General features: G+C 51.8%; 1 protein-coding gene across 3 annotated transcripts in view; it reads left to right on the top strand.

Annotated features, from left to right (window-relative positions):
- Positions 1–7400: 7400 nt before the first annotated feature.
- Positions 7401–12365, top strand: part of SLC60A1 (solute carrier family 60 member 1) — a 29046-nt gene continuing 24081 nt past the window's right edge. For all 3 annotated transcript variants that reach the window (XM_037067087.1, XM_037067086.1, XM_037067085.1), the window contains exon 1: positions 7401–7714. In XM_037067087.1, the coding sequence (XP_036922982.1) occupies positions 7485–7714 (230 nt within the window). In that variant the 5' untranslated portion in view covers positions 7401–7484. The remainder of the gene's footprint in view (positions 7715–12365) is intronic.

The raw sequence follows: 12365 nt of genomic DNA, 5'->3' as shown, positions 1-12365 counted from the left end.
TTAAGATTAAAAAACAAGGAAAGGAGGGTGAGAAGAAAAGGACAGAAAGTAGAGAGGAATCAAGTCAATACACAATGCAAATACCATGAAATTCTACATAGGTGATAAGATGGACTGTGACTGTGGCCATGAGCTTTCCAGCAGCTACTATGAGCTTGGAAAACAGTGTTGTTACCTAATTCCCAGTGTCTTTAAGATAAACACGAACTGTTTATTCAGGAGAATCACAACTTTTCCTGATGCTGATGCCCAATGCAAATCATTCCTATGTGTCCTCGTGAAGGGGTCCCAGTATTATGAGTCACAACATCCTCACCGTAATTCCAGTAACTTACCCTGGGGGCATGCAAACTAGACATAAAGCCCGTAATTCCATGAAGGCGCGTCAACGACAAGCCTAAGTGCTGCAGACTGCATGAGTGAGTCTCTGATGGCGAAATGTAGGCTCTCGGCAGCGGTGGTTTCCAAACTTGGCTGCACATACAGGGCCCTTGGGGAGCTTTCACAAAATACCCAGGCAGGACTCCACCGGCCCAACTGTCAGACTGTTCTGAACTCAGAGATGATTCTAACATATCACCAAGTCTGAGAACCACTGATTAAATAGATAAATTATATGTTCCTTGTGAAGTCCTCTATGAATTTTATTTCTTGCCACAGAAGTTTTCATTACTTCAAGCTTATAGTAATTAAACACACTATAGCTGTGTAGCTTGTGTAGCTGATATTTTTGAATGCCTGCTAGGTGCTAGGCAGGGGCTGCGCCATGCCCCTGAGATGTAAGGATTAATGGGGGACCCAACCTCCATCCTCAAGGAGCTGACAGTTGATCTGTGCTGCAGACACCCCGGCCGGTGGCCACAAGAAGGGCAGTAATGAGGAGATGGGGGGGAACACAAGGCAGGCACCTGGGGCAGACCTGGGCAGATGGGGGGCTCCCAGCGGAGTGACTAGCTCATCAGAGACCAGGGAACAGAAGGCAGAGTATGGTGCGCTGTGTTCAGTATTTTTCTCAATGGTTTGCATGACTATTAGTAACCATACATCATAAATGCAAGGTGCCATCTTTACTCTGGAACAGCCGGAGGAACAGCCCTTCTGATATGTGGCTGGACTGGGACCCCCAGTAGAGCTGGCAGGGACAAGAAGGGCAAACCAAAATTAAATGAGACTCGGGACCAGGGGAGGGCATCTAAGATGATCCCCTCATGAGCCATGAGAGGAGGATCTAGACTTTGGAATCAGGAGACCTAGGTTCAGAATTCAGCTTCAATCCTTACTAGCTGTGGGACTTCGGGCAAGTTACTCTGCCTGCCTGAGCCTCAGTTTCCTTGTCCATAAAATGGAGCTAATGATGCTTATCTCACAGGATCATTGTGAAGATTAAAGACACTGTAGGTGCAGACAACGAGAAGGTATTTAGAATAAATGTAACTGAAGAGGACTCACATCCAGAATATACCAAGAACTCCTAAGACAAACCAATTTTAAAAGTAGATAGAAGACCTGAAGGGCATTTCACAAAAGAGGATATGCAAGTGGCCAATGAGCATGTGATGAGATACTGAACAGTCATGTGTTACAAGGAAAATGCAAATTAAAACCACTGATACTAGTGTACGACAGCAGTGATTAAAATGAACACAACTGGCAATGCCAAATATTGGCAAGGAGGTGGAACAACTGGAACACCAGTAGGAGTATATGCTGGTGCAATCACTTTGGATAACTATTTAGAAGCATCTACTAAAGCTTAACCAATCTTTCGACCTAGCAATTTCACTTCTGGGAGGATACTCAATAGAATGAGAACAAGTCCACCAAAGGACAAGTAGATGAATGTCCACTGCAGCTTTATTTTAATAGCTCCAAACTGGAAACAGCCTGAATGTTCATCAACAGTAAGTGGGATAAATAAACTGAACCGTGGTGCGTGCCTGTTGTGGAATACTACACAGCAGTGAAAATGACAAGCTGCTGCTCTCCTAGACTAACATTGAGAAAGCACACTGCTGGTTTTGGTGTGGGTGCTCTATCTTCACCTAGATGCACACACAAGTAAAACTTCAACATGTTCACTTAAGACTTATGCTTTAATACATGGAAGTTTGACCTCAATAAAAAGTGAACAAAATGCTTTGTGTGTCACGTGCTTGACTCAGAGTGGGCACTCAGTAAGTAGCTGCTAATGCTTCTAGAAAGGAGGCGGCGGCAAGACCGTTGCACTGGGGGATGCTCAGACTGCTGGGGAGCCCTGGCGTCGTGCAAGGAGCCCCCTTTTAAAGAGGGTCACTGACAGTTAGAGTTCAACACGATGGCGACTCCAGGATGGCAAAGGGTCTGGAACACACGGTAAATGTGGAATGGCTGAATGAAGTGGAGAGGATGCTGCTGGGAACAATAAAACTTAGGAAGAACGAGAAGAATGTCTTCAGATAATCAATGGCTGGCTTCCTGTAAAATGGGAGCCAGACAGTTTCCTTTGCAGCTCTAGAGCAGTGATTCTCAACCTATGGCTGCATCCGGGTCCGCTGGAGGGTTTATTAGCACAGATTACTGAGCCGCACGCCCAGTGTTTCTGGTTCAGCAGGTCTGGGGCAGGGCCGAGAGTCTGCATTTCTGACAAGCCCCCGGGACGTGCTGATGCTGCTGGTCTAGGACCATGCTCCACTAGCCACTGTTCTAGTGCACAAAAGCAGAAAAGCAGATTGTGCTGTCAGGAAGGAGGAGGAGAATCATTTATTGAGAACCTGGTGTATCAGCTCCTGTGTTACACTCTGTCTACATTTTCCCAGCTACTCTCCCCGTTCTGGAGAGGAGGAGGAGCCTCCGCTGTTCTCGGACCTCGCAGACCTCTCTCTCTGACTCCAAGCCGGGGCGTGCTGAAGGTGCTGTGCCTGAGTGCCTGCCCGCAGGGCCGCTGCCAACGGAGGTGTTTCCGAGTGGGAGACTGTATCAGGCCATTCAGAGAGTCCTCCAACTCTCAAGTTAGACCAGCTTCAACCAGCATTTTTAAGCACTAACACATATTCAGTACTAACTCATTGCCAGGTGTTATGCAACATTCCCTCCAGGATGTGTGTGGCCACCAGTCTAACTCCAAAGATGCCTCTGTGCCCACTCACCTGCGCCTGTCCTTCCTATCTTCCCTGGCACCTTCAATGACCACTCCTTCCCCCACTCAGGCAGGCTGAAAACTTGATTCATCCGGATATTTGGAAAGGAGGCGCTTTGCGCACACACCCACCTCTGCTATTTGCACTCATATGGGGGAGGGTAGCTGTTTCATGCTGGTACAGTCCTTGGCACCAGGCTGTCTGCCACCTGCCCCCACCCATCCCCAGACAGAACATGCTAGCCCACTCTCCACACCCTGGCCAGTAGGGCACTGAAGTGGGGACTGAGAAGACAAAGTTCAGAGGTGGGGGGCAGGCAGCCTCATGACCCAGAATGGTCCGAGGAACTAACTGCAGAATGTGCTTAATGACCTTGAACTGGAGACTTCACTCTGCTGCTCCTGCCTGGCCTCCCAAGAGTCTGGCAAGCAGAGCCCAGAGAGCCCTGGGGACTAAGGGCAGACCCATGGTCGCTTAGAGGATCCTGCCAAGCATGCAACCAGGCCCGAGTTCCAGTGACAACCCTCTAGGCCACTGTAATCAGACCTTTTCTCTTTGTACAACCTTTTTTATATTTAAGATTTTCAGTTCTAATAGCAACAGTAAGAAAAGTAAAATGGGCAGGAAGGGTTCATATACTAAAGAATCTGGAGAGCTGAGATGCACGTGAGATGATCTTAGTGAGGGTGTCTAGCTCTCGTTTTACTCTGTGATATTACCATGTCTGCTCTCTCCATGAGTATTTCCAGGCTGTAGATCACCTGTCAATGGCCCAAGAAGTGTCATTGATTTATTGCTGATCAACTTCTAGGTGCAAGTGGGAATCAGTGCAGTGCAAACATCTCCCACCAAGGAGTCGCCCCCTGCACCCACTGGAGAGCAAACCCCACGGCCCTGACCTTGAAGAGCAGCAGGATGCAGATCACCAGCAGTGCTTTAGGTTGGCAGCCCCAAGGAGGGACCCTAGGAAGGTCAAAGAAAGCTTCCCAGAGGAGGTGACCTTTAAGGCAAAGGAACAGATTTCAGTTGGCAAGGGCTGAGAACCCGTGACTCCCTCAGCTCCTTTTCTCCAGTCTACTGAGTCTTCCCGTATTTGGGGGTCTCGGGCTCCTTTCTAGAGCTTGAGGGACAGGGGTCATTCCCTTCCAAGCTGCAAGGAGGGGAATCAGAGTGCGGCTAAGGGGCCATCCAAGGTTTTGTCTTTAAATTTAATAATGACCAAAGGGTGACCAGTTAGGGCTGGAGATTCGAATACAAAACACAAAGGAAATACAGGACAGCCTTTGCCCTTGGGGAACTTGCCATCACTAGCAGATAAGATATGTAAAGTAAAAAGGAATGTAAAGTAAGAAAGAGCAATTAGGTACTGTGCGGATTGTTCCCCAGCTGTTTATCCAGGACATTCCATAAGGCACCTGAGCAGGGGCAGGGGAGAGTTAGACATACAGGTAAATGCAGCCCTGACCTTTAGAACTTGCAGTTCAACTGGCTGCAGGGCAGGCGGGGCGGCAGAAGACTGGGTGGGGCAAAAGTAGGTTTACAGTTGTGACTTCGTGAAACATGGAGTTTATGCTTGTATTATTATTTATTCATTATTGTATTGTTTTCCATACAAACAACTGTGCACCTACTTTTGCCCACCCTGTACAATAGCTGACACTCAAAGACAGTAGGGGGCAAGGAGTAAGCCCGGGGCTTGTTGGAATTTGGGGCTTGGAGAGAATTTGGGAAATGTTCTTGAAGGAGGTGGACGATGCAGTGAAGCCAGAAGGTAGTGACTGACATTGAGAAAGAGACGGAAAGAGAATAAGCAAAACCTTTACATGTACTTATCCATCCAGATCCAGTTTAGTAATCATCTCTTCCAGGAAGCTTCCCAGGCAAAATGAGATCATTCTTCTCCAGGCTCTCAAAGCGCCCCTAGTATAAAATGTATCTCATTGCACCCTGACCGGTGTGGCTCAAATGGTTGGGTATCATCCCGAAAAAGGAAAGGTCACCGGTTCGATTCCCGGTCAGGGCAAATGCCTGTGTTACAGGCCGTGTCTCCAGTTGGAGTGCACGTGCGAGGCAACTGACAGGTGTTTCGCTTCCTCCCTTCCCCTCTCTAAAAACAAATAATATCTTTAAAAAAAAGAATGTATCTCGTTGTTGTATTTGTTTTCTTACTGCTTGGGTCAACTCAAGGGCCCCACACAAAATTAAAACGAAGGAAGGAAGGCCTTTGACTGTAGTGGGCTTGGCTATCTCATTCACTACAGTCTTTTTTACTATTACTTTGAAATACAACTCACATATAGTGAAAGGGACAAATCACAAGCATGTAGCCATGAACGCTGAAATAAGTTTACATATGGGAAGCCACCATCCAGATCATGTTACAGGGTGCTCCTAGACACTGCAGGCTGCTCACTGTAACAGGGCCGCTGCCACTGTGACCGGAGGAACCAAAGTCGTAGGCTGGTGTCGCTGGGGAACAGCATTTAAGGAAAGGACCCTAGGTGCTTGGGCTGGAGAAGCCAAGTGCTGGGGCGAGGTCGTCATTTGCGAGAAGGACTAACTGTGCAAGAGCAATTAGACCTGTGCTGTGGTGGCAATGGGTGGCCACAGAGGGGGGCATTTTAGTAGAGCATGGACCCCTTCCTACCACCAGAGCTGACCCACGTTGGAAGCAGACCCCCAGGAAGAGACAAGTAAGGTTCCCATTAATAAAAGACACCAGTCAGGAATAGGACTGACGCGCGTTTCGCAGTAATGATGGCGTGGGGATTGAGGACTCAGTTGGAGACGGCTCCTTCCAACTCTGAGCGATCCTGGAATTTGGTGGCAGTGGCACAGAGGACTCACTTAAACATGTGTGGTTATGAATTGTTTGTTTTTCCAGAGGAAACTTTATAATCACAAGTGCTGTGCAGGCCCGCATTTCCACTGTTGAATAAGTAATTATCATCTACAAACCAGCTAAGACAGAGAGACCTTGGGGCTCCCCTCCCCAGTGCTCACAGTCCAGGGGAAGGAAGCAGATGCTGGGGTGGCACTGCGAGATGGGACCAGCACCTAAAAGAGAAGTTGGCTGTCCCCATCTCGTACCAACCTGTCAGGGGGCACCCACCCATCTCCTCTGTCTTTTTAGGCCTGGACCCCTGGGTGGGAGGGGGCAAATGGGCACGAATAATGGCTCTCGCCACTACCAGAACACCAGGGCAGTGGTGGCACTGTAGGGCCTTCCTGCTCTGCCTCCTGGGAACAATGAAGGACCATTGTCCTGGCTCAAGAACAGGACCACACAAGAACCACACAAGGATGCCAGCCCCGTGACCACCTGGGGTGAGGGACAGCCTGTATCGGCTGCAGGCTGCTTCAAGGACGCACAGCCTGGAGGCCAGCACCCTCCCACTCCACCTCCTTCCGGCTTTTTCTGGCAAAACAGCAATTTTCCACAAATCTCTTTTCTGTCCTAGAGGATTGTTACCAAATTTCTCCTGGGATTCCTCCAGGTCACCACTCTCTCCTTTCTGTCCTCTCCCCTCCCCTAAAAAGGAAGGAAAGAAACAGAGTTTGGACCAAGAATCCTCCCTCCCTCCAGCACCTGGCCAAGGCGCAGATAAGATGCAGCAGGTGAAAACGGGCTCCGGGCCCTTTCACAGTGCTGGGTGAAGATGGACAGTGTCTGGGGTGTTCTGCCTAAGGGGCAATAAACCTTTTGAGGTTCTAATAAAAACCATGGATACCCTCCCAATATAAAACATATGAGGAGATTTCGCCTTCAATTCTGGGGAAAGATAGGGTGGGGTGGCTCTCAGACGCTGGAAGTCCGTCTGTGAGGGGCTTCCTCTACCTACCGCCAAACTCCAGGCCAGACTAGCGTCTGGGGAGAGCTTGGAGCTCCCCCAAGCCCAGGCGAAGCCCTAGAAGACCTCGCTCTCCCGCCTCTCTGTACACTCAGGACCGCTGGTGCTCTTGGTGTGCCCGGCTCTAAAATGGGCACTCAGGGCCCTCCGCCCCTGGGAGGCTGCGTAAGGACGCTGGTGGGCCAGGGAGTTGGGTGGGAGGAGGGTGGGGGTGGAGAGCGGCTCCGGGCTGGTCTCCGGGCGCGGGCGGAGGGAGAGCTGATGCGAGCGGGAGGGAGCTAGCGGCACGCGCGGGGACTCTCGGCCCACTGGCCGCAGACCCACCCCCACCTCCCGGAGCCCGGGGCGGGGCCCCCTGCCAGGCGGCCCCTCCCGGCCCCGCCCCTCCCCCCCCCCCCGCCCGCCCGCCCGCCCAGCTGCCGGCCTCCCCCGCCCGGCTGGCCCTCTGCGGGCGGGCGCCACTCGGGTACCGCACGCTCTGGGCCGGCAGCCGCCAGTCCGTCCACCAGCCGGGGCCATGGGGTGCGACGGCCGCTTGTCCGGGCTGCTCCGCCGCAACCTGCAGCCCACGCTCACCTACTGGAGCGTCTTCTTGAGCTTCGGCCTGTGCATCGCCTTCCTGGGCCCCACGCTGCTGGACCTGCGCTGCCAGACACACAGCTCGCTGTCCCAGATCTCCTGGGTCTTTTTCTCGCAGCAGCTCTGCCTCCTGCTGGGGAGCATCATCGGGGGCGTCTTCAAGCGGACGTGAGTACCGGCCTTCGCCGCGCGGACCCTTCCCTCCCACCGCGCTCTTCACTGTCCCCGCAGTGCTGGGCTGCGACCACCTCTCCCCACTCTGCCTGCTGTGCCCCCCTTGCTGAAAGGCTGCCTCTGTCCCCCACCCCAGCTCTCCGTGCAAAACTCTCCCTCGGGACCAAAGGTGGTCTCTGGATTGTTTTTTGGCCTTCACTCACCCCTGCGAGGGGGTAAACCCAGCGCTTCCCCCGCTTCCTCCACCCCACCCCCACTCCACGGGAGATGGGCAATGCAGTTTGCAAAGGTGGGAGCTTCCCCCTCCTGCACAGCGGGTCTGACGTTTGTCCTTAGCCCCTGCTGCCGGGCGGGTGGAATTGGAAGTGAGGTGGAAGGAGAATGGGAGTGTCACCTCAGGAGCCCTGTGAGGTGCCAGAGGGTTGAGCCCTGACGGAGCGCGCTGGGCCAGGCTCCACTCACACCAACGGTCCCAGACTCAGGCTGCCCCCTTCCCCAGGTGGCCACAGACCGGTGGGTCCTGTGTGGTCCTGCTCCTAAGGGGCTGGGGTTCCTGCCCTGGACCTTGGAGACTGAGCCCTTTTGCCTGTGAGACACACAGGACCTCCCCACTGGGGCCTTGTAGGGAAGGTCCAGGGTGTCTTATAGCTTGGTAAGGTGACCCTCTCTCCCTGTGCCAGGGCCCCCCCAACCTCCCTCACCGCCCCCCCCCTTAAACCTCCCTGGCCTCTGCCCAGGGTTGGTGTCTGGAGTGCCTGGCATGGCCCTGAGAGCCTTTTAGGGTTTCATTGCAGAGCATTCTTCTCCCACTCAAATTGGACAGAGCCACCTTCAAGGAGCCCTTTGGAAAGGTGGCAGGATCACTGGCTTAGTGCAGCTGGGAAAACAGACCCAAAACAGAAGATAGATGACTTGCAAGCCAGAAGCTGCTGGGAGATTTTCCTAGTCCTGGCTCTGGGCTGCGTGGTTTCCTGGATTGCCTGGGCTCAAGTAGGCAGACAGCCTGGGAACAAAACCACAGCTGGGCTATCTCAGAGAAACCTCTGGAGGGCCGGTCTGGGGCAAGGGCAGCCGTCTTCGACTCACTGCTAGACAAGCGTCCACCTCGCTCCATGGCTGATGCCAGAGGGGCACAGGTGCCACCCCGATGGCCCCACGTTAAGCCACCAAATGATAAAACTCCCTAATTGTTGACGAGGGAGTGATTATCCCCACTACCAAATCCTCCTGTAAACCAGAAACCTCTCCTCCTGAGAAGCATCCCTCCTTTCCCAGTGTTTCCGTGGGTCCGTGCAGGACCGGGTGTATGTGGGACTCAGACAGTCTTAAAAACTCAGGATCCATTCTGATTCTGTCTAGAGGTGTATTTATGTATTTATTTATTTCAATTGCATTTGACATACAATATTATATTAGTTTGAGGTGTACAACATAGCAATTAGGCATTTATATACTTTGTAAAATGATCACCCTTATATGTCTAGTACTCATATGGCACCAGACACAGTTATTGCAATATTCTTGACTATTTTCCCTCTTCTGTATTTTATATCCTGTGACTATTTTTATAACTGTCAATTTGTACTTTTTAAAATATTTATTGATTTTAGAGAGGGAGAGGGAGGAAAGAAGAAAGAGAAAGGGAGAGAAACCTCAATTGTTGCTCCACTTATTTATGCATTCATTGCTTGACTTTTGCATGTGCCTTGACCAGGAACTCAACCCGCAACCTTGGCATGTCAGAATAATGCTCCAGCCAACTGAGCTCCCTGCCCAGGGCCCAATTTCTGTCTCTTAGTCCATTTACTTTTTTTACCCATCCTCCCCAGGCTCCCTTCCATCAGTTTTTCTCTGTATCTATGAATTTATTTCTGTTTTCTTTGTGTATTTTTTAAATTCCATATATGTGAAGTCACGTGATATTCGTCTTTCTGTGTCTGACTTATTTCACTTTGCGTCATACCCTTTAGGTCCATGGTCCTTCAGGTTGTCACAAATGGCACTTTTGTTCTTTTTTATGGCCGAGTAATACTCCATTGTATATGTGTACCACTTTTATCCTGAGTCAGTTGATGGGCGCTGGGGTTGTTCCATACCTTGTCTGCTGTAAATCCCACTGCAGTCAGCATAGGGGTGCACGAACCTCCAGGTTAGTGTTTTAGGGTTCTTCAGATAAATACCTAGGAGTGGAACCGCTGGGTCACATGCTAGATCCATGTTTAATCTGTTGAGGAGCCTCCATACTGCTCTCCACGGCGGCTGCACCAGTCTGCATTCCCACCAACAGTGCCCAAAGGTTCCCTCTTCTCCGCATCCTCGCCAACACTTGTTGTTTGTCGATTTATTGATAATAGCCATTCTGACAGGTGTGAGGTGATCTGCCTAGAGGTTTGATTAGAAATCTATCAAGGTATTCTTCTGTTTTTGTTCTTGTGTTTTGATTTATAAAAGCCCCCTCACCTGGAACTTTCTAGGAACACGGGTAGTGCGGAGCACCAGAAGGGGAATGAGTGGAACCCTAAATGGCAGGGCACTGCCTCGTGAAAAGGACAGAGATACACGTCTGGCTGGACCGTCTCTCCTTCCCTTGCTTTGAACTTCCCTTTAGGTGCCTTACTCAACAGGGGGCTCTGGACAAGCAGTGGAAAGGGTCTCACAGCAGGACGGCTCCTCACAGAAAGGAAACATGGTGATGGTGCCGATAGTGACTAACTGTGTGGAGCACTTGGCCAGTTCCAGGCACCGTTCTTGGTACCTCACTTGTATGAGCCCATTTCACCCTCACGAGAACCCCGAAGAGTAATACTAGTTCGAGGAAGCTGAGGCACAGAGTGGTTAAGAGACTTGCCTCCGGTCCCACAGCTGTTCAGAGGCCTAGTCAGAATCTGAACCCAGGTGTCTGTCTGGAGAACCAGAACTCTGCGGGGTGTGAGTTGCAGCCTGCACTCCTGGGCACAGGCCTGGGCTGTCTCTCAGCTGACCCACCTGGGAAGGAAGCTGTGGGCCCTTGGGGCTTCCTGCTGGGATCAGAGGGTGGGATAGGGCAGGGTGGGGACAGTAGGTACTGTCAGTGTTTCAGGTTTAAATTCTGAACCTCAGTCTTTCCATCCCGAAGACGAAATGTCGCAAAGATCCTCTCCTCTGGTTAAGAGCAAAGCAGACTCCAGTGGAAGTGGGGGGATATCACAGGGCTGACCTGTGGGTAAGTGGTGGTCACCACCTAGCTAGGCCTGGATATGATTACCCATCCCCCAACTCACCCCAATAAACCGACCTCCACAGGCTCCGAAACCAGCTTCTAAAGCTTGATTCCTTGGGGCCTCCCCACATCTCAGTTAAAATGCTAAGACCCCTCCCTGCAAGTGCTTTTCAGCTTAAGTGATTACTGGCTTGTGCACCCGGCTAGTGCTTGTCAGTGGGGGATTGGCTGAACACTGGAGAGGGCCAGCTGCTGAGGGGGGCGGTGCGGAGCCCTGGAGAGAGGGAATCCCGAAGGCAGCTCTTCTTTCTTCAGGATTCTGTCTCAGTTCTGCCTGCCTCTTGCCCCAGACCTACAGCCAGGGCTGGAGAGTTTCTGGATGCCTCCACAGCGACATGTGCTGGAGGGACTGGGTGTGGAAAGCCTTGGGTGTCAGGGTGGGTGCAGGGGAGACCGGAGCCCTGGCTCAGGGCAGGGCCAGTGTGCACACAGGTTCTCTCCTTCCCTCCCTCCCGCCCCTCCGAGGCCTCCCTCCCCTCCTTCACTCTCTTCCCTTCTAGGTGGAGAGATGTTGAAGGAGGTCACCACATGCAGGCCAAGAGGGAGAAGGGGTCAGAAAAATCAGGGGTAGACCTTCCTTAGGAGAGCAGAAAATAGTTCAAGTAAAACACAAAGCCACCTGGCAGGTGGAGTGTATCAGTATGTACTTTGTCAGAAAGAGGAGGAGGGTGTATTCAGACAAAAGTTTAGAGTTTCTTTCCTGGTTTCTTGGGGACCTGTCTAACCACCTGGGCAGTTTGGGAGACCCCTTTATCTCAAAGGCATCAGGGTGGAAAGTCGCTTTCAGGGGTTTCCCAGTCTTCTCTCAGCCCCACCCTGCCCTCTCCCCTGAATATACCCTACTAACTAAAGCCTCTTTAAGTTCTTCCCCTCTTTGCCCTAGTCACCATCTCCTTCTCTATCTTCCTTTTTTCTCAAATTTCTGCAGGTCCTGCCCTGCCTCAGACCCAGCTCCAACCCTCTCCTGCCCCTTGCATGAAACCCAGAGTCCTGTGCAAGGCTCCCCAGGCTCCTCTCAGACCTGCTTCTGTAAGATGCTGGCCCCCATGGGGACACAATGCAAAAGCCAATTCCTTCCTCTGACCTGGGCCCTTGGTTGGTCTCCCATCTAGAAAGCCTTGCCTCATTTGCCAGCAGCTTGTCCACCTTTCAGCTTGTCCACCCTGCAGCTTGTCCACCTTGTAGCCTGTCCACCCTGCAGTTTGTCCACCTTGCAGCTTGTCCACCTTGTAGCCTGTCCACCCTGCAGTTTGTCCACCTTGTAGCTTGTCCACCTTGCAGCTTGTCCACCTTGCAGCTTGTCCACCTTGCAGCCTGTCCACCTTGCAGCTTGTCCACCTTGCAGCTTGTCCACCTTGCAGCCTGTCCACCTTGCAGCCTGTCCAC

The sequence above is a fragment of the Sturnira hondurensis genome, unplaced genomic scaffold (assembly GCF_014824575.4).
Source record: "Sturnira hondurensis isolate 20B ecotype Veracruz unplaced genomic scaffold, ASM1482457v3 Scaffold0017082, whole genome shotgun sequence".
Lineage (NCBI taxonomy): Eukaryota > Metazoa > Chordata > Mammalia > Chiroptera > Phyllostomidae > Sturnira > Sturnira hondurensis.
The sequence above is the reverse complement of the archived record's forward strand: the minus strand, read 5'-3'. Positions and strand labels throughout refer to the sequence as shown.